This window comes from Heloderma suspectum, chromosome 7 (assembly GCF_057233095.1).
Source record: "Heloderma suspectum isolate Gila_16-S chromosome 7, 16-S_ref, whole genome shotgun sequence".
NCBI classification, from domain to species: domain Eukaryota; kingdom Metazoa; phylum Chordata; class Lepidosauria; order Squamata; family Helodermatidae; genus Heloderma; species Heloderma suspectum.
In genome coordinates this window covers 116996041-117018421 of record NC_139464.1, presented here as the reverse complement: position 1 = coordinate 117018421, position 22381 = coordinate 116996041, and the positions used below count along the sequence as shown (strand labels likewise).

Here is a 22381-nt window from a genome sequence, read left to right as displayed (position 1 = left end):
CAGTGAAGGGAAGGAAGAGGAGGAGGAGGAAAATGACATGGGAGAGACGGTGTGGGAAATGTTACAAAGCAGGCTCTACAGCTTTAAAGCCACTCTTGCCAGTAAGAGTTATAATACTGGTAGACTGGAACACTTCTAGAAGATGGCTTGATAGCACATGGAAACTGCATGGAACACACATGGCTTGATAGCACATGGGAACTGCAGTCATAAAAACTGTGCTGTTTTGTCATAAGAGTAGTTTGGGAAACACTGGAATATTGCGGGAGAAAAAGCATCAGGACAATGGGCTGGGAAGTGGGGAGTGGATTGTGTGAGCTGGATATTATGGTACCTGGATAAAATGCTAGTGAAGATTGGCCCCAGGACTTGAATAAAAACATAGGTGAAATTTCAAGAAGGTAGTCGAGAACTTGCTATAATAATGGAGGTGAATTCTGACAATTACAATGGAACAAAGAAGACTGGGCTCAGCTCCAGTTCAAGGAGAGTGGAGGGTGCGGTGGGGTGGGTGGCATTTACTGGAATGGAAACGTATAAGGAAATGAAATGCATGACTGTAATATATGTGCAAACGTTCCTTTGGATTTCAAATATTGCCTTTGGTGGCAGCATTCTGCCACTGACATTTCATTACCACACGTCTTCAAAGAGTTTCTTCATTCCACACAAACTTTGCATCACTATTATTCAGTTTTGGATAGATTTTAATCTTGCATCAACAGAAAGAAACCTAGTATTTCTAGTTTGCTCAGTTTTTCTGGTAAATGTTATTGATAATTATAGGTATATGTTCATGTAGAGTTCATGTGCTTTGTTAGCTTTAATGATGCTATCAAATATATTGAGCACAAACTTTCAGAAATACACTCCTCTACATATTTCTCAAGATGTTTTGTATAAATCATCAAAAATCCCACGGGGCTTTTGGAAATACAGATATGTACTCCTTCAGCTACTGAGTTTTCTCTAGTCATGGAGCTGTCAAAGGTACAGGAGCCCTGTGAATCCCCACCCCACTCCAGAACAACTCTAATTTTGATGGTTGGGATAGGATTGCCAACTTTTTTGCTGGCCTCTCTTCCTGTGCTCTTACCAGCAGCTTTACCAACAGCCAGTGATACTATATTGTGAAAAAGCTTCATCTGCGGTGGACAGACAAATTACCTCACCCGGCACAGCTGAATAAGCGGTATCCAACTTTCGAACACTTTTCTCTGTTTAATGCTAATGCTGAAAGCCAAACTATACTTGTATAGCCAAGGACTGCCTTACCTTTTACTCTAGTGTAAGCATGCATGGCCCTGATTTGGATTGGGACCATGGCTTTCCAGGAGGAGAAGATTAAACCTTCCCCCACCTGTTTTCCCCCCAAGTTCTCCCCTGGGATGGGACAGTAAAAAAAGGAAAAACATCTCCAAGGACTGATTAGCCGAATATATAGTTTGATCCTAACTCTTTGTTAGGCGTTTTATAGTGTAATTGCATTCTTATCATTCATATTGTATTTGAACAACTTTTAATGTATGCCACCCAGAGAACTTTGGTTATGGTGTAGAAATACCATAAATACCACAGAAATACCATAAGGGCGCAATCCTAACTACATAGGCCTCCGCCTCCAGCCTCGGAGGCGACCGCCTATCCAGGAGCAAGGCAGGAGAGGCACGGGAGGATCGTTCCCTCCACCCCTCTCCTGCTTAGCTATTTGTCACTAGACAGCCGTTTTTGGCTGTCTAGCGGCGGGAGGGCCGACCAGGAGAGGAAGCTGCCGTATGACACATTGGATGTGTCATACGCACAACTCTGCTCTCCCTGCCCTGGAACGCCCCAGCCCAGCCCCTTTTCAGTTGCTCCACACTCCTCTTTGGAGCGCAGAGGACGGGGCTTCTCCACGCTGCCTCTGAGGCAGTGTGGACGCAGGAGGAGGTCAGTTTGAGCATATCCTATGGCCCTCTAGACAGTGTCTAGTGGCCATAGGGATAATATAAATAAGTAGAAAGAAGAAGTCATTTTTTTCTTAACAGAGTAATCTAAGTATGGAAGGAAGAAAAAAACATTTTAAGGGTGCAATCCTATGCATGTTTAGACAGAAAAAGACCCCTATATGGTTCCGGCCCAGCCTATCTTAAGGAGTGCCTTCAGCAACACCAGACAGGCCGCTTAGCAAGATCAGCCTCAGATGGCCTTCTCTCTGTCCCATCAGCCAGGACAGCTAGACTGGTGAGGATGAGGGAGGCCTTCTCTGTGGTGGCTCCCACTCTGTGGAACTCCCTCCCTAGGGAACTCTGCCATGCCCCCTCTTTAATGAGCTTCCACCACACATTAAAAATGTGATTGTTCAGGCAGGCATTTGGGGTGGGTTAGGGTATTTTTAGAAATATGGTGTTTTTACTGCAGAATTTTATTGTTTTAAACTGTTTTATGACACACTTTGTACATCGCCCAGAGTGGCTGGGTGACCGGCCAGATGGGCGATTAGTAAATAAATAAATAAATAAATAAATAATTTTTTAAGACCCACAGATCAGTTAGATATGAGCTCACTAATATTCCCAATGAATATGCAGTGGAGGTGAAGAATAGATTTAAGGGACTAGATTTAGTAGATAGGGTCCTGGAAGGACTATGGACAGAAGTTCGCAACATTGTTCAGGAGGCAGCAACAAAAAACGTCCCAAAGAAAAAGAAAACCAAGAAAGCAAGATGGCTGTCTGCTGAGACACTGGAAGCCGCCCAAGAAAGAAGGAAAGCAAAAGGCAACGGTGAGAGGGGGAGATATGCCCAATTAAATGCAAAATTCCAGAGGTTAGCCAGAAGAGATAAGGAATTATTTTTAAACAAGCAATGCACAGAAGCAGAAGAAGATAATAGAATAGGAAGGACAAGAGACCTCTTCCAGAAAATTAGAAACATCGGAGGTAAATTCCAGGCAAAAATGGGTATGATCAAAAACAAAGATGGCAAGGACCTAACAGAAGCAGAAGAGATCAAGAAAAGGTGGCAAGAATATATGGAAGATCTGTATAGGAAAGATAATAATATTGGGGATAGATCTGACAGTGTGGTCAGTGAGCTAGAGCCAGACATCCTGAAGAGTGAGGTTGAATGGGCCTTAAGAAGCATTGCTAATAACAAGGCAGCAGGAGACGATGGTATCCCAGCTGAACTGTTTAAAATCTTGCAAGATGATGATGCTGTCAAGGTGATGCATGCCATATGCCATCAAATTTGGAAAACACAAGAATTCCCAACAGATTGGAAAAAAATCAACTTATATCCCCATACCAAAAAAGGGAAGCACCAAAGGATGTTCAAACTATCGAACAGTGGCACTTATTTCACATGCCAGTAAGGTAATGCTCAAGATCTTGCAAAGTAGACTCCAGCAATTCATGGATCAAGAATTGCCAGATGTACAAGCTGGGTTTCGAAAAGGCAGAGGAACTAGAGACCAAATTGCCAATATCCACTGGATAATGGAGAAAGCCAGGGAGTTTCAGAAAAACATCTATTTCTGTTTTATTGATGACTGTGTGGATCATAACAAATTGTGGCAAGTTGTTGGTGGTATGGGGATACCAAGTCATCTTGTCTGCCTCCTGAGGAATCTGTATAACAACCAAGTAGCAACGGTAAGAACAGACCACAGAACAACAGAGTGGTTTAAGATTGGGAAAGGAGTATGGCAGGGTTGTATACTCTCACCCTACTTATTCAACCTGTACGCAGAACACATCATGTGACATGGTGGGCTTGATGAAGCCAAGGCTGGAGTTAAAATCGCTGGAAGAAACATTAACAATCTCAGATATGCAGATGATACCACTTTGATGGCTGAAAGCGAGGAGGAGCTGAGGAACCTTATGACAAAGGTGAAAGAAGAAAGTGCAAAAGCTGGGTTGCACTTAAACGTCAAAAAAACCAAGATTATGGCAACCAGTGGCAAATAGAGGGAGAAAATGTGGAGGCAGTGACAGACTTTGTCTTTCTAGGCACAAAGACTACTGCTGACTGCAGCCAGGAAATCAGAAGACATTTACTTCTTGGGAGGACAGCAATGACAAATCTTGATAAAATAGTGAAGAGCAGAGACGTCACAAAGGTCTGCATAGTTAAAGCAATGGTATTCCCCGTAGTAACCTATGGATGTGAGAGCTGGACCGTAAGGAAGGCTGAGCGAAGGAAGATAGATGCTTTTGAACTGTGGTGGTGCTGGAGGAAAATTCTGAGACTGCCTTGGATTGCAAGAAAATCAAACCAGTCCATACTCCAGGAAATAAAGCCAGACTGCTCACTTGAGGGAAGGAAATTAAAGGCAAAACTGAAGCACTTTGGCCACATCATGAGAAGACAGGATACCTTGGAGAAGATGCTGATGCTAGGGAAAGTGGAAGGCAAAAGGAAGAGGGGCCAACCAAGGGCAAGATGGATGGATGATATTCTGGAGGTGACGGGCTCGACCTTGGGGAAACTGGGGGTGGCGACGGCCAACAGGAAGCTCTGGCGTGGGCTGGTCCATGAAGTCATGAAGACTCGGAAGTGACTGAATGAATACACAACAACAACAAACATGCATAGGATGGTGCCCCAAGTGTTAGAATACCACAATGGATTCCATTGCAATTGCCTTTACTCCCATTTGGAAATCATGTTTTTAAAGAAAACCTGTCAGCTTTGTCAGCGTTGAAGGTGGGAAGACTTTGAGCTTCTGAAAACAGAGGAGTATCGGAGATCTGGTCTGTCATTGGTGCTATGTTTGCATCCTACATTTCAGGACAGCAGAGTTTTGACAAAGACAACAAAACTGGCTGATGGCATGTGAGCCTGTGGCAGATAGACATGGCATATCCACACATTCAAGTTTTAAAATAAATAGTTCTATTTTAAGAGTATTCCACCATGATGAGTGGTTTGCTGCTCTGTAAAGCCTCTGAGGTCAAATGTACAATGTGTTAAATTCTAGAGCATCCCCCTCCAGGCCTCAGGCATCCAAAGGGAAGCTGTATCAGTATTCAAGATCAGGTTTTTGTGGAGTAATATTTCAGACAATTTCACACAGATGGAATCAGGCCCTTGTTTTCAGATCAGCTTTGGTGAGTAACTCAGTTTACGAGATAAAATTACTGTTATTAATCCATGTCTACTGACAGATGGACTCAGATTCTGCGGAACGATGCTCCCCCGCCCCCAAATCAAGTTATGAGTGCAAATGGATAAATATGTATTTTAGCCTCCTGGAAAGAAATTAAAGGGGGGCATTGTTGAGGTGAGACTTTGTACAAAGCCTTAATTCAGGCTGCAAGCCTAAACACACATAAACTGTAAGCCCTGTTAAACACAGCAGGGCTTACTTCTGAGTAAACGGTCATAGGATTGCCCTGTCAGTGTTTATTATAAAAATTCTGGCCTAATAATTAGGACTGAGCTAGCTGCCCGAGGTCCCTGAAAAAGGACAATATTATTTTCATTTTATACGTGGGAAACTGAGACTAAGTGACAGAACTTGGAGAAGAGGAAGTCTGATCCTGGTCTGATCCAGAATGGCTTTTTTCTTATGTTTAGTTCTACTGTGTAGGAAAAAGCATTAAAATGCTATATAGACCATTACATATGCACCAAAACAGCCCTTATATGCAATGCTAGTAATTGGATTCTGGAATGTTGGCTTATCAGCATCAGCTAGAAAAGTTGAGGACACCGTGACCTTGGGATAATAGGCTCCATTTTCCTTGGATCACATGAGGATTACGTAATACTGCTACAGTGCCAGTTCCAAGTGTTGGGAGCCATCAGACGAGGTTGCCCCCCTAAAATGCTAAAGAGGCTGCTTCTCCTTTAGCTGGCAGTAGGGATGTACGAAAGTCACTTATTCGCGGTGATTCGCGGTGAGGGGGAGGCGCTCCGCACCTCCCCCCGAAATCCTAATCCGGCCGGCTCTGCTCTGCGGAGATTCCGCGGAGCTGCCAGCTGGGGCCGCCCGCAGCCGGACATCCAGCTGCTGGGCAGCCTGCAGGGGAAAAAAAAACAGCATATGCAAATGGCGGCAGCTACGGCGGCCGCCATTTGCATTCCCTTTTTTCGCTGTTTTAGCCTAAGTAAATATTTACGTAAGCTATTATGGCGAAAAAAAGGGGAAGGCAAATAGCACCCACTACGCTATTTGCGTTCCCCTTTTTTTCACTGTAATAGCTTATGTAAATATTTACATAGGCTAAAACAGCGAAAAAAAGGGAACGCAAATGGCGGCCACCGTAGCCGCCGCCATTTGCGTACGCTGTTTTTTTTTTTTTAGCTTCCTGTGATAGGCTACGTAAGTATTTGGTAAGCTATCTACGTAAGTAAAAGGTAAGCCATTTGCGTGGCTGCCTTTGCCATGATAGGCTACGTAAATACTTATGTAGCCTATCACGGCAGCCTGGCCGGACACAAATGGCAGCCGCTACAGCGGCCCCCAATTGAGTCCGCAGCAGCCAGCTGAGGGACCAGCTGCTGCCGCCGCCGCCTCCAGAACATCCGCCCCAGGTAAGCTTCATCCCGGGGGGATTCCACGGAGGGGGGGTGGGAGGTCATTCCGCCACGGGTTTCGGGGGTTTTCTCACTGCAATCCATGGCGGAATTCTCTGCCATCCCTAGCTGGCAGACCCCTCTCTCATTGGGACATGGGAGATTGCCTGGGTGCAGCTGGGCCAATCTCCAATTTCTTCATGGGAAGAGCACCTGATGGTAGTGGAGGAAGCAGCAAGTTCTCTTGCACTTGTTTTGGCCCCACCAGTGCTAACCTTCTTGCTAGTGGTTGCAGCCCCAAAGTGAGGGATGGTCAGAATCACACTTTGCTCCCTCTGTGTGCCCCATCTATCTAGAAATGAGTCCAGTGGCCTTTATGTCATCATAGGGGTTTTTGGGGAGGTGTCCCATTCCTGATGGGAGGACGACCCCCACCACAACAGTGGAGGGAGGTGAAAGAGAACGTTCTGTGCTCCTTTTGTCCCCAGTCACTCGATAGCAGTCTGGCATAAGATGTTGGTGCTGGCAGGGCCAAAATAAATGAGAGAGCGAGCCAGTGAGGATATCATACTTTGCTGCTCCCTGATGCTCCATGGGAAATGAAGATTGCCCCAGTGGTCTCTACATTATCTCCTAATGGAAAGATATTCAGCATTCTCGGCTCAGCTGCAGCCACCTGAAATGTGAGGGGTCAAGTCCTTTAGGTAGGGATGTACGAAAGTCACTTACCTTTTCGAAGGGTGACATTTGCGGTGGGGGGGAGGTGCTCCGTCCCTCCCACCAAAATTCTCCCTGGCTGGCTCTGCTCTGCAGCAACTCCGCGGAGCCGCCAGCCATGGCCACCTGCAGCCAGACATCCAGCCACTGGGCAGCCTGCACAGGGACACAAATGGCGGCCACCGTAGCCGCCGCCATTTGTGTCCCTGTATTTTGCTGTGATAGGCTATGTAGCCTAACACGTAAAATATTTACATAGCCTAACACCAAATATTTACGTAGCCTAATATTTACATAGCCAAACACGAAAAAAAAACAAAAAAACACAGTGAATGCAAATGGCGGCAGCTACGGTGGCCGCCATTTGTGTTCCCTTTTTTTTTTGCCGTGATTGGCTACGTAAATACCTACGTAGCCTATCATGGCAAAAAAAAAAAAAGGGAACACAAATGGCGGCCTCCATAGCCGCCACCATTTGTGTTATCTTTTTTTCATGATAGGCTATGTAAATATTTATGTAGCCTATTATGGCCTCCGCAGGGACGCAACTGTCGTCCTTGCATTAGCCATGATAGGCTATGTAATTATTTATGTAGCCTATCACGGCTATAATGAAGAAGCGAATGTTTCTTTCTTTCGCAAATCAGCACGAACAGCAGCAGGTAAGTGCTCCGTTTTGTGGGATGCATGGAGATTTCGTTTTTGCTCACAAACCATGTGAGCATGCCCTGTTCGAAGCCCTGAATGCAAGTTTGAGCATGTGTCCACCAATTCCCAGTTGGTCTTGTTCCCAGTTTGATTTGTGCAAATTTCCTAATTTGCTCAAATTTCCTTGGTAGACCTAATCTGCCCCTCTTCAGTGTATGGGAGAAATTTGTGCAAATTTGGGGAGATTTGCGCAAATCTCCCATTCAATCGCTGCTCAGTTTCCCATTCACACAAAGCAAGCAGCAATCGCAAATGTGGATGGGAATCCGGCACGAGTTGAGTGGCGAGACAATGTTCGGAGATTCCCAGTGACCTCGGTCATTGCTAGGGATGCTGGAGAAATTCGAGACCGATTAACATGAGCTCAGATTTCTAAGAATCTGACCTGCAGAATCTGCTGCGGAGTGACCCCCTCAGGCCCTGTGGAGGCCATGGATTTTTTTTTACTTTCCTGAAATTTACACATATAAATCCGTAGAAAAATACATAAGTTTCTGCTGAGGAAAAGTAGGATGGAATAGTGGACAATACACTAAATGTTACGTACTGGGGTACATTATGTGAATACTTACGTAATTATTTCCTTATTTTTCCGCATGACGGAAAAAAAAATGGTTGCATCCATCTGTGGGTGGATGATGGAACGAAAGGCACCTGATAATCCGCGAAACACAGACGGAGCAGGTTTTACGCAGTCTGTACATCCCTAGATCACTCCTTCACCCATTGTTGCTGGTGCCCATATCAACTATGTATGTTAAGACTGGTAAAGGTGAGGTTCCCACTTGTTCTGTCCGCCACCTGCCTGGGACCATATAAGGAGCTGCTGCCTAGAACGTGACAGCCCTTGAGTGCCTGCTGACAAGGAAGTGACCCTTTGGGGCAGCTGACCTTGGGGATCTACAGAAGGGTAAGCAACTCTTTGGGGATAGTTTAGGGAGGACCCAAGATTGGAGTCCAGATATTCTGCTCAGCTGGAGACAGCAAAAAGAGCAACAGCTGTTATTTGGGAAGGTGTGTTGACCATCCACTCCCCAATGATCAGAGTTCTGGTCCAACACATCTAGGGGGCACTGAGTTGGGGGAGGATGGCCTAGGGGGTCATATTAGCCTAGATAGCATAGTGTGAGGTGTCAGATCGTCCCCCAGTTAATACTGGAAGTGCTCCTTCAAACGTTTATTTTGTGAGAAGTTCTTTGGACTGTTTGCTTGTCTGCCTGGAGCCTCTGAATATTTTGAATGGGGTGGTGAGATCACCCCTTAATAATATTTGGATAGGCTTTCTGTTGTGTGTGTATCTCTCTTGCTGCCTGCGTGCTCAGGCATCTTAAAGACTAACAGATTTATTGTGGTATAAGCTTTCACCCACAAAAGCATATGCAATGATAAATCTGTTGCTTAAAGTTGCCACAAGATTCTTCATAGCTTGCATATACAATGTACCACTCTGAAAATCAACATGCCATAATTTATGTGGCTTGCATCGTGACGATTGGATAAATAATACATAAAAAATTCCAATTCGTCACTTCTACAAAATCACAAATAACATATCTCAGGCCCAGCATCCACGTCTGGCCCTCTTGGGTTTCCCCGATGGCAATGCCCCTTCCCCTGGCCCCACCCCCTTTCCTCTGACCACCAATTGGCGGTTTCCCAGCCTTTGTGCAGATTTTTTCCCATGCTAAAAGGCTGCAATCCTATGCATGTTTAGACAGAGAAAAGTCCTGCAACTCCTAGCATTCCCCAGCCAGCCAGGGAAAGTTGGGAGCTGTAGGACTTTTCTCTGTCTAAACATGCATAGGATTGCAGCCTTAAGGTCAGAAAACTCTAAGAACTTGTTGCCTCTGTTCTGAAATGTTTGGCTGCTGGTTCACATTGTTTCCTTACTTAAAAACAGCTTTCCCCTTAAGATAATTAAACATGGACTGAACAAATTTTCATGCAATCATAGATGTTTGTTGCCATTTCATAAAAAGAAAGGAAGGGGGAAAAAACACACTACAGAAGCAAGTCTTTTTTTTTTTTTCTGGCTGAAGCACTTTCTTGAGAATCCCATTTATAAACCTTTGGTATTGCAACATGATGAGAGATGCTAGTTCACAAAACATAAACCCAGTGCCTGCTAGCCTGTGGTTTACATTCAGTGTCCACGTGAGAAAAGCCCCTCTGTAGGGATGGCGGAGAATTTCTCCATGAATCTCGGGGAGGCCGAATGCCAACGCATTCGGCCCCCGAAATTGGCGGTGAAATTCTCCACCACCACCTCGCCCTCCCCCGGGATGAGACTTACCTCCTGCGAATGTCCCTCTTGGCGGCGGGTCCCAGTGGCGGTTTGGCGGGGGCGGGGGTGGGGGCAGCAGCCGGTCTTCTGACCGGCTGCCGCCACCGCCATTACAAAATAAAGTAAAAAAAAAAAAACACGTGATAGGCTACGTAATGATTTACATAGCCTATCACGGCTAGATTTCCAAAGTCAGCCGTGATAGGCTATGTAAATCGTTATGTAGCCTATCACGGGTGACTTTGAAAAAAAGAAAAGCGCGTACGCAAATGGCGGCGCCCATGGGCGCCGCCATTTGCGTTCCTTATTTGGGCCTGGGTAGTCTACATAAAGATTTACGTAGACTACGGTGAAAATAAGGTCAACGCAAATAGCAAAAAAAACACACCCGTGATAGGCTATGTAACAATTTACGTAGCCTATCACAGCTGACTTTGGAAATCTAGCCGTGATAGTCTACGTAAATCGTTACATAGCCTATCACGGGTGTTTTTTTTTCTTTTCACTTTTGTATTTCGTGGCCGGGGAGACGGAGCACTTCTCCTCGGCCTGAATTTTGGCTGGGCGAGGAGGGGCGCCTCCCCCCCGGCCTGAACTTCGGGGGGAGAACTGAAGCGCCTCCCCCCCACCGCGAAGCAAGCTGTGGGACCAGGTAAGTGCCTTTTTTACATCCCTACCTCTATGTACTCCATTTCAGATTTGATTGTTACAACCTGAAGATTTGCAGCTGGTACAATGACGAAATATTAGAAAACAGGGAAGACCTCATTGACCATATACAACTATGGGAGCAATCCTATCAGGATCGACAGTCACCTCTGAACCCAAGGGCGACTGTCTATCCAGTGCAGGGGAGGAGGAGTGGTGAGGAGTGGAGCGGAGCCGGCCAGGCAGGATTCCGGGGGGGAGGAATGCATCGCCTCCCCCCCGTCAAGGATTTTGGGGGGAGGGATGGAGCGCCTTCCCCCCACCGCAGATGTCCCTGGACGAAACCAGGTAAATGTTTCGTACATCCCTAGTAAAGTTGCTGTCATTTAGTCTAACCTAGGTCACAATAAGGTGGCCAGATGCATGAGAAGCTACACCCGCTGAAACTTCCTCTTCTACACAATTATCAAAGGTGCAGCAGGCCAGTCTTCTTTTGCGTCTGACCTCCTACCTGACAGGGTTGTTGTGAGGATAAACCAGAACAACCGTATCCTGTCACCTTAACAATCCTGTCCTATGTCACCCACTAGAAGACACAACCACATATGCTTCCTGACAAGGTTGCGATCCACCATGGCCTGCTTTGTCATAAGTAGGAATGTACGGACTGGGTAAAATCTGCTCCATCTGTGTTTCAAGGATTGTCAGGCACCTTTTATTCTGTCGTCCACCCACAGATGGAAACAAATATTTTTTTTTCCCATCATGCGGAACAATACATAAATAATTACGTATGCATATAAGTATTTACATAATTTACCTTAGTACATAACATTTAGCCTATTGTCCCCCATTCCATTCAAAGCTTCCTCAACAGAAATGTATGTATTTTCCTATGAATTTATATGTGTAAATTTTGGGAAAGTAAAAAAATCATCTGAAAGTCCACAGACTCCGCGTGGCCTGAAGGGGCGCTCCACAGCGGATTCTGCAGGTTGGATTCTTAGAAATCTGAGCTCATTTTAGTCTGCCTCGAATTCCTACAGCATCCCTAGTCACAACTCCATTCATTTCTTTGGAGGAAAGGCAGGATACAAACCTGAACAATCAAATAAATAACTAACCATGATAATGTCCTTGCCATGGGGGGGGGGGGAGAAACCTTCAGAGCAATTGGGAGCAATCCATTGCGGCTCTAACATATGTTTGCCGCAAACATGTGGGTCACCCCCATTGTGTGGTTTGGTGTGGAACTAACTACAGAAGCCATCTGGCCACCATGTGTATATGTTGCAAGCAGTTCTTTAGTGGTTGTATTCTTTTGCAGTGCATTCCCATATATATCTACTTAGAAGTATGTCCCATTGAGTTCAATGGGGCTTATTCCCATGTAAATGAATATAGGACTGAAGCCCTATTGTTTAAATGGTTTGAATATGTTTGCATGATAAGTATTATTGCTGAAAGAGCTAAATTTCATACAGATGTATGTATAAACAGAGTCCGCCATGTTCCCAGTGTAATGTTTATGAGCCAGCCCTTCTTTTTTTTTAATGCACTCATAGTTAATGTTACACATTTGAAGACTGAGAGTCCATTCTACAAAACAGCAGCATGCAAAAGCTAGAAGGTCTGCTTCAATGAAAAATCCTTTTGGCTTGAATGCACTGTAGCCTAGTTCGTACTGAGGTGGTAAGCCCATATCTGGACTGTACCTCTTTTGTCTGCAGGATGGAGAGTTCTAAGTAAATACTCCACCATACAAAAAAATACTTTCCATATACAAATGCCAGGGATAACGGTTTTGGCTTAGCCGTTTCTCTGACATGCTCGTTTTCTGTGTTCAGGGCATTTTATTTTTATTTTTTATTTGTATGAGAAAGTACTTTATTTATTATTTATTTATTACATTTTTATCCTGCCTTTTTTCCTCCTTAAGGAACCCAAGATGGCGTACATAATCTTCCTCCTCCTCCATTTTATCCTCACAACAACCCTGTGAGGTGGGTTGGGCTGAGAGAGTCTGTGACTGGCCCAAAGTCACCCAGTGAGCTTCCATGGCTGAGTGGGGACTAGAACCCGGATCTCCCAACTCCCAGTCCAACACTCTCGCCACTACTACACCACACTGGCTCTTATACTTAAACATATGAGCCGTGCTCTGTATTCTGAAGGGGCACATCGCAGACACAGGTTTACACTTCAGGGAGGAGAACTAGGCCTCCATCTGTTGATGGGATGACTTAAATGGGCCCGTCACTACCTCAGTGAATTAGGGTGCAATCCTATTGGGATGCCCGTCAGCCTCTGAACTCAGAAGATGACGGGCTTCTTGTGCAGAGCGGGAGGAATGCGGAGGCGATATTTGCCTCTGCCCTTTTCCTGCGCTGCATTTTTGCTAGACAGGCTTTTTTGCCTGTCTAGCTGGGGCTCTGCAGAGGGGCAGGGAAGGAGGCTGGGGAGGCCAGCGGATTAATCCTAAGCCAGCCTCCCTGGTCCCCTCCCCTTTCCACCCCTAAAAATACCCCCTTTCCCTCCTCTTGAGGTCAGCTTTGTGAGCTTGGAGAGGCAGCTGGCACAGTCCTCTCTGTGCCAGCTGCAAGGGGGAGGGGGAAGAGGTGGGGAGCTCAAACATCTGGGTCCTGAGCGCTGACCTCAGATCCAGGAATCCGAACTATCCTATGGCCCCCCAGACACTGTCTAGGGGCCATATGACTGCTGTCTTAAGATACAGACTCATTTGAAGTAGGGTTGAGCCTTGCTTGAAAGGATTCCAGTGAGGCCCACTAGAAGACACAGACATATATACCTCCTAACAAGGTTGCGATCCACCGTGGCCTGCTTTGTCATGACTCCATTCATTTCAATGAGCTTATTCATTTACGTTCTTATACACATTTGTATACCTCTTTCCAATAAAATGATCAAAGCAATTAACATAATGGTTCAACAATACAATATCCAATGCACAACAATAAAACAGTCACTACACTGGCAGGGTTATTTATTTATTACGCAAATGTGTGTAATAAATTGCATAGTAAATAATACTGCCTGTAGAGCAGGACTGCAGAATAGGCTGCACCTTGGAATCCGCTCCAAGTTTCCATTCACTTTTGGACGGAGCTTGGTAGCACCTTACCTGTTCCAATGAACAAGACATCATACTGGCCATCCTCTGCATCTACCCGATCGACTACAATTTGCGTGAACTGGTAATCCAGATCTGTCTTGATCATAATGGGACGGTTGTTGATAGGGAATACAGGGTTGTACATAGCTGGGTGGCTTCTCGCAAATGTGATGACTTCATCGGGAAGGTCCTTGGTCGAGTCAAAGCCACCAAATGTTTTACTTGGACACTGGTGAGGAGGGCAAAAGACAATATTATCATGAGATGGACCGCTCCTACCATGTAGATCACCGCATTCCCAATCTATCACATTTCCAGCCTGACCTTTCCTCAGCATCATTTTCACCAGGAGGGAGCATCTTGTGGCCCTCCAGATGCTTTGGCCTACAATTCCCATCATCCCTAGCCAGCATAGCCAATGGTGATGGGTGATGGGAGTTGTAGTCCTAAACATTGGGAAGACCGCATCTTGCCCACCCCTAGTTTACACCTAGGCACTGAGAGCCAAGTGGTGGTTTGGGGTCTGAATCATGTTTATGGGATTTTCATTGCATCCAACGTTGCCTCCATGATAGGGGTGAGCGGATCACTCACCATCCATTCCATGACGGTGTCCGCAGGGGGAGGGAGGCAATCCATTCCTCCCCCCCCCCGAAATCCATCCAGGCCATCTCCGCTCTGCCTTGATCTTGTGGAACCAGCCGTCAGCTCCGCTTCGCTGGCAAATGTCGATACGGCCGGCAGCCATTGCCATGCCGTATTGCTGTAAGTCTGTTCATGCGATAGGCTACGTAAATATTGGCGTAACCTATCACGTCAAAAAACAGGGATGCAAATGGCATAGTGGATGCCATTTGCAGCCGTAAAGCTGGTAGATTAACCTAAATGCAGCTGTAAATGGCGCCCACTACGCCATTTGCATTCGGAGACTTACACTGATACGGCACGGCAATGGCTGCTGGCTGTATTGACATTTGCCAGGGACATGGAGCAGGTGGCCGGCTCCACAGGGTTGAGGCAGTGATGGATCCAACCTGGACGGATTCCGTGGGGAGGCGGAGGTGAGTGCTCCATTCCGCCATTGGCCCCAATGGGGCCGGATTCTTGGAATCCGGCCTCATTGGGGTCCATGGCAGAATTCTCCCCCATCCCTACTCCGTGACAACCCCTCATATAATCAGCGTCTCCATGTGGGATAGATGAGTCCATCTCTTTTCAGTCCATTTCACTTTGGCATGTGTTTACTCATAAGCCTGTTCCATTCCAATTCTGTATTAATCTGCAATAATATGAATATGCACAAAGTTTGCATTGAAATACATGTTTTTAAATAGTTTGATCCTTTGTTTTGAGCTGAGAACTGTGTCAGAACATTCACAATGTTTGTGCATAACTAAGTTCCACACAGTAAACAAGGATGTGTAGATCAGGTCCATTCATACTGAAATTCCCAAAGTTGAAATTCCTCAGGCATCCCTGTCTCTTTGTGACTCTGGTAGGGTTACAGGTTTTCCTCTAATCCTGCACTATATCCAAGACAGCAGGTCCCTGATTCAAGTCTCAACTTCAGTGAATGTTCAGTAGCTGACTGTAGGTAAGATATAAGGCGTAATCATACTTACCTACCTTTCAGGAAGGATTACTGAGCATTCCAAATAAACTGTGCTGTTAGAAAGCTCGCCTGATAAACATCAAGGGTTTTTACGAGTGTTGGGTTGGAAATTGGAGCCACCAGCCTCCACTGCAAACAGCCCTTCCCCCTCTTCCCCTCTTCTCTTTCCCCCAAGCCAAAAAAATAAAATAAAAAAATCCTTTGCTTGAGGGAGGAGAAAGAGGTATCAGGTACATGGTACATATCAGGCCAAGCTCAAATGCAGTTTTATCTTACTTGGTTTGGGCCTGCCTTATTCAAGTTCACATGTCAGGCTACCTACTCACCCCAATCCTAAATGTATGTGAAGTAGGGATTTACGGATTGTGTAAAATCCATTCCCTCTGTGTTTTGTGGATTGTCAGGCACCTTTTGTTCTGTCTGCCCATTGGTGAAATCAGATTTTCTTTAGTTTCCAAAAATTTGCACAAACGAAATTTGCACATGCAGAAATGTGCAAATTCCCCCCCCCCATGTGCATTTTCATGCTTTTAGCCTATGGGGAAATGTACATTTTTGAGCATTTTAAAAAAATGAGTATTTTTCTATGATAAAATTTGCACAAAATCAGGAAAGTTAGAAAAATGGACTGCAAGTCTGCGGAATCCACCTGACAGGGGAAAACCTGATCTGCTGCAGAATTCACTGGTTGGATTAATCAAAATCGGAACTCATTTGGTTGCGATTTCTCCAACTTCCCTAATGTGAAGTGCTTTACAATGTGAAATATTATTATTAGTGGTATTACTATATTTTATGCTCACTACCTTTGATCTAAGAACACAAACACTCAAGTGTTACAATGACTTCCTCGATAGTTTAGGCACTCCTAAAGTATACACCACTTGAAATCCAAAATGTAATTATAACAATAATCCTAATCTTGCAAGATGCTCAATAGGGAGAAAAATCAATTACCATTGCCATCGCCTTATTAACAATTCATCAGAGAGGAAATTAAAGCACACACCAATATCTTTCAAAAGAACAGGAAGGTATTGTACATTGCAGTGAGTCAGTTCTATGTAGTCCAGTGTTATTAAATATTGGGTATCATTTTATTGTGTGGTATTCCTAGCCACAAAATTCCTCTATGAAAGCCTTGGATAATTGCAGATCAAACACAATTAAAAGCCAGAAACACTGCAGGACGTTCTCTCCTTCTTCTCCTTCTCCTTCTCCTTCTCCTTCTCCTTCTCCTTCTCCTTCTTCTTCTTCTTTTTAAATCAATGCCACATTCTAGCAGTTAAATAATACCAACAATTGACAACAGCCTTTTTGTAGCCTATAGCAATTTTGTGTTTAAAAGAATTCCATATTTCACAGCCTCAAGGCAGTCCTAATTTTCCAGATGGAGCGCAGTACTGATTACTTGCATTAATTAGATAATGATTAATCGGAGAATAACGTGAAGTGCTTTGAACAAGGAAAGTAATTTAGATGTGCTAAGTATTGTTAATGCAGCTGGGGTTCATACACAAGAACATTTGTGAGTACTGTGTGAATCATCTTTTCTCATTTTTTTTTTTTTTAAATGGACTGACTTGATCGTTTTCAAGCAGCCAACCATAAACCTCAAATTTACAAGAAATGAACATACCGTGAGACTGTCCAAGGACATTGTAGGCATTTCCCTCTCTCAGATTCTATACTTCAATGGCACATTGTGATCCCTCAGGAAAACTAAGTGCTAAATCATTTAAAGAATTCATCCTTTATACACTGTATTGATTTCTTGTTTATATCCCTAATGTTTGAAACAAAAGCTGCGAAGTGAACCCCCCATGGTTCCTTGTTCGCTTCTCTCTTCATTAACTGGTGCCTACCAAAACCTCTACAATTAGAGATGAGTTAAAACGGGAGGTGTGTTTTGCAAACAGTTTTGCTAACTCCCCCCACATGAGCTCCCCTTTGGCAATTTTCCACACCTCTTTGTGTAAGGGTGCAAGCTGTGCTCATAGTGTTAACTCTCTTCAGCGGGGGTGGGGAGTGGGGTGGGGAGGAACATGTCCATGTTCCCAGGGAAACTATGCAGATGCTCTCTCTCACTGGAATGAGCATCCAAATGCACATCCCATTGAAAGTAATACATTTAACTCTAGTTCTCTGCATTGCATTACTTTCAGCAGGATGCACATTTCAAAGTACAGAACCTTTGGCTCGGCGATGGGCACTCATTACCTCTCCCTTTCCCTCCCGAGCAAGAGCAGATTGGGGAACAATGGGTCTGAGCAGATAAAAAATGGCAAGAGTATGGAAAGAAGGGGGTTGTGGATATTTTTGGATCCTGCATGAATATCCTGCATCCCGCAAAATGCCCCTTTTAACACTGAAAATCAAATGTCACATATTCGGTGCAACACTGCTTCTTGGGCTGTGCATTGAAAAGACCTATCTAAAATGTTCCACTTGTCTAAATGACACACAAGTACAAGGATATTCACAATGTGCATGTTACAACTGGAGTATGATCATATTAACAAAATTTGTGCTTGGAAGAGGAGTAGATGAGTCCAAATTGAGTTCTTAGTAAAACTCTTAGACAGAAAGTTAGCAAAATATATATGCCTGGTATAGGTATTTGTGAGAATATCACTTACAGTGCAATCCTATACATGTCTGCTCAGAAGTAAGCCCCACTCAGTTTAAAGGGACTCACTCTTAGCTATGTGCATATATAGATTACAGCCTCAGGCTCCATTCACTGAGACTGTATCTGCACTTGGGGAATTGCACATTTTCTGGGCACACCTCCTGTGCTCTGATTACTTCTGCATTGGGACCTGCATCTCCCTTTGTTAGGGATGTAAGAGAATTCTGTTTGGGGGATGATTTTGGATGGATTTTTCCAGTTTGGGCCTGCAGATGTTGTTTCATTTTCTCCGGCTGGCATCGACTTGAACTGTAGTGAGTAGAGCCAGGACATGCCTTCCATTTTTTTTATGATAGCAATTTGCATAAATGGCAGGGGGGGGGATCTTGAAATGTGCGCAAATGGTGTCGTATTTTTTTTTACAAATATTTGTATTGGTAATCTTGCACATTTTCTGGGCGCACCTCCTGTGCTCTGATTGCTTCTGCATTGGGACCTGCATCTCCCTTTGTTAGGGATGTAAGAGAATTCTGTTTGGGGGATGATTTTGGATGGATTTTTCCAGTTTGGGCCTGCAGATGTTGTTTCATTTCCTCCGGCTGGCATCGACTTGATCTGTAGTGAGTAGAGCCAGGACATGCCTTCCATTTTTTTTTTAATGATAGCAATTTGCATAAATTTCAGAGGGGGGTCTTGAAATGTGCGCAAATGGTGTCGTAATTTTTTTACAAATATTTTTTATTGGTAATCTTGTGCAAGTGCACCTGCTCAGGAAGTGTGGAAGTGGAGAATGACATCGACAAGTTTTTTGATGAGCACAGACTATGGCTCCGCTGGGCTAAATGACATAGTGTGTAGAGAGGTTGAAACTGACAAGGATATTGACAAGAGGGGAGTATGCCTCTTTGGGGCTACATAGGAGACAGACGGACCTGCGGTCACATGCACTTGCTCATGTTCGCCAATAATTCCCCCCCACACGCACAAATTTACGACACCATTTGCACACATTTCAAGATCCCTCCAACTGCACATATCGTGGAATCCTGAAAAAAAAGTGCAAAATATTTCCGGAATCAGAAAAAAAAAAAAATCCGCTACAGTCTACCACCATTTATCAGAATGGAAATCCCATTGGGCTTAAATGGAATGGAATTCCGAGCCTCACACATCAGTATCCTTTGTACATCTGCTCTGCTGGAAGTGCTGGCATAGATCTCTTGTCACTTCAAGGGTGGAGATGGGCAGTTCACCCTGTCAATTCCTCAACACAATCATGTCTTTGAGAAGCCAGCAGCCACTTCGATGGTTGCAGCTGCACTCCCTGCCTCCCACCCCATGGTCCTTTGAAATAATTTGGATGTATGGACCACTCTGTGAAGTTCAATGCAATGCATGTTGACTTAAAAGAAAGTCCCTCCCTCTAGTTTAATGGGACTGAAGTCTCATGTGAAATGTGCACATGGACATGCAGTACAATTCTCTACATGTCTAACTCAGAGGTAAGTCCCACTATGTTTAATGGGACTAATTCGGAAGTAAGGAATAGCAGTTTTCCCTAACCTGGTGTCCTCCAAATGTTTTTGATGACAGCCACTAGCATTCCTGACCATTGGCTATGGCAACTAAGCCTTATGGGAGTTGGTTCAAAACATTTGGAGGGCACCAGATTGGAGAAGGCCAGTGTATAGGATTGTAGCCTTATAGTGCAATCGTATACATGTTTACCTCGAAGTCCCACTGTGTTTAATGGTGCTTACACTCATGTGTGCAGGTAAAAGTGCATAGGATTATAGTCTTAGATTATTTATTGCAATGAACATATTTAGAATGCTTGAGGGTAGTTTGAGCTTCTTAATATATTAGTTAGGTATGTCTTCTGCCCAGGATCATAGATCATAGAATCATAGAAGGGGCCTACAAGACCATCGAGTCCAACCCCCTGCTCAGTGCAGGAAGCCTGATTCCCAGGCGGTCTCCCATCCAAGTACTAACCAGGGCTGACCCTGCTTAGCTTCCAAGATCAGACAAGATCAGGCACATCAAGCCCATGCCACTGGTTAATAATCAATGTCTTTCAATATATATGCCTTAATTTATGTTACAGCTATATAGACTAAATGGAAATGTCAATATTGCCTGAAGTAATCATAATTGATCATTCAAACGGGTTACACAGAAGATAACTTGGGCCTAGAATACACATGAGGTGATAAGAGTCCTGAGATGGTAGAACAAAGTGGACAATTTCAGAGGGAATCACATTTTTAATGCTCCCCTACATTTAAAATAAATAGAATCTCCCCATAAGCAAAAAATGTTTATAGCAGGGAGAGGGGGTTGGAGGAGAACCTTTCTTCCTAACGTGCCATTTTTTTTTTAATTCCAAAGAACTTTTTACATGGGAGAAGCATTTAAAAAATGACATCTGCCCACCTGCAGGCTGAATTGGTACAGTACGCTAGGTCACCTTTGAGTTTACCATCTCATTCTGCTCCATGTGTAGAAGGCTCCAATGCTTCCATCAGCTGGCCAAAGAACCTGATCCTTGGACCCACTGCTCTGAGGTGACAGGAACAAACTTAAGGAACTGGGCCCCAGTGGAATGTGTTTGCAATAGCAGAGAATTTGGCATTGCTGCTCATGTGCAACACTCCAGACCAGCTCCTCATGGCTCAGCTGAACTCTGCAAAGCACGTTGTCTGGAAACATCTGCTCATGTAGTATTGTTGGAGCCAAGTAGGGATGGACTGATCTGTCAATTTTGGTTTATCTCAGCTTCTAATTTTTCTGGTCTTTAAGTTTGTTTTGTCCCAAACTTTGAGAATTTCCCCCGCCTTAAGTTTGGTCCAGCCCAAACTTTGAGAATTCTTTTTCAAGAAGTTTACATTAAATTTTACCTGCACTACTCCTATTACATGCATGTTTGTATGCAACTTTGCCTAATATTCACATTTTTGGCAAGCAATTCTTACATAATGCATTTCTGAACATTATTTATACTAATATACATACATTTGTTGAGAGTTTTCCCTGATATAGTTTTAACAGGTAGAAGGCATGCATTGCTATTTCAATAGACAAGTTAAATCTTGTCTTTTAAAAATGTTTTAACTCTTTCCAACCTGATGTTTTATTCTTTTATCTTGCTGTTCACCACTCCGAAGTCTTTTGATGTGGAGCAGTATATAAATTTTGTAAATAATAAATAAATAAATAAATAAATAATTCTCTATTTTTGGTGCAGCTGAAATCAATGTGAATGATCTTGAGTGACTCCTCACGGATTATGTCTACAGAGAGGACTACAGTATGCCCCCAGTAAATGCCAGCCAGTCCTTCTTGGGCATCATCTGACTGTCCAGTGAGTGGTGTACTTACGGTTCCTGGCCGTGGGTATGGCACTCTCCCTTGGTAAGGAACCCACTGATAGTTGGGACCATCTCTATGAGCATATGGACCAAGGAACACCCGCCTCACATCAGTCATGCTATACATACACACAGCCGATCCTTTGAAGATGTTGCTAATATTGGAAAAAGTAAATAGGTAGAGAAAGAGGGGGAAAAAAAGTAATTACGTCTAAATTAGAGAGCTCTAGAAATACTAGCTTTTCACAACTTATTTGTGCTTTTTGGAAAGGAAAAACCTGATAATCTTGTTACAATTGGTTAACAAATTCAAAATCAAATACTTTGAATATGTGTCATCAGTCAAATAATCCACATTAATCATGTTTTAATTTCCATTCCTTTCCACTCCCCATGATCTTCAGGTATCTTTTCTTCTTGAGGTTCCCCCTTCCCACTTAGCTGGTGTGGTGCTGCTGTCTCTGTGTTTGCTCCCACACCACTCCAGTTAAAGTATAAAGACTTCTGCCTCTGTGGGTCATCTTCCTGGCATGTTTACAAACTATGCAAGTGATGGACCTCTGAAAGAGATGGGGGGGCACTTGTATGTATGGATGGGCAAATTCCCCCGTGCCCACCTCGCATGCCACTTGCCGGACTCCTATCACTTCCCTGACCCTGGCGTGCATGTGGGGCAAGCTGCCGGACAGTCTGCAAGTGCTTGGTGAGTTGTGCATGGTGCCACGCTTGTCTGCCAGCCACCATTTTACACAAAATCATGGGTAGCCCT

General features: G+C 44.3%; 1 protein-coding gene across 1 annotated transcript in view; it reads right to left on the bottom strand.

Moving 5' to 3' along the window:
* The window catches only part of SEMA3A (semaphorin 3A), a 314016-nt gene that overhangs the window by 35542 nt on the left and 256093 nt on the right, over positions 1–22381 (bottom strand). Inside the window, exons 10-11 of the mRNA XM_084811846.1 lie at positions 21623–21767; positions 14007–14226 (exon numbers count right to left, since the gene is read on the bottom strand). Coding sequence (XP_084667972.1) covers positions 14007–14226; positions 21623–21767 — 365 coding nt within the window. The remainder of the gene's footprint in view (positions 1–14006; positions 14227–21622; positions 21768–22381) is intronic.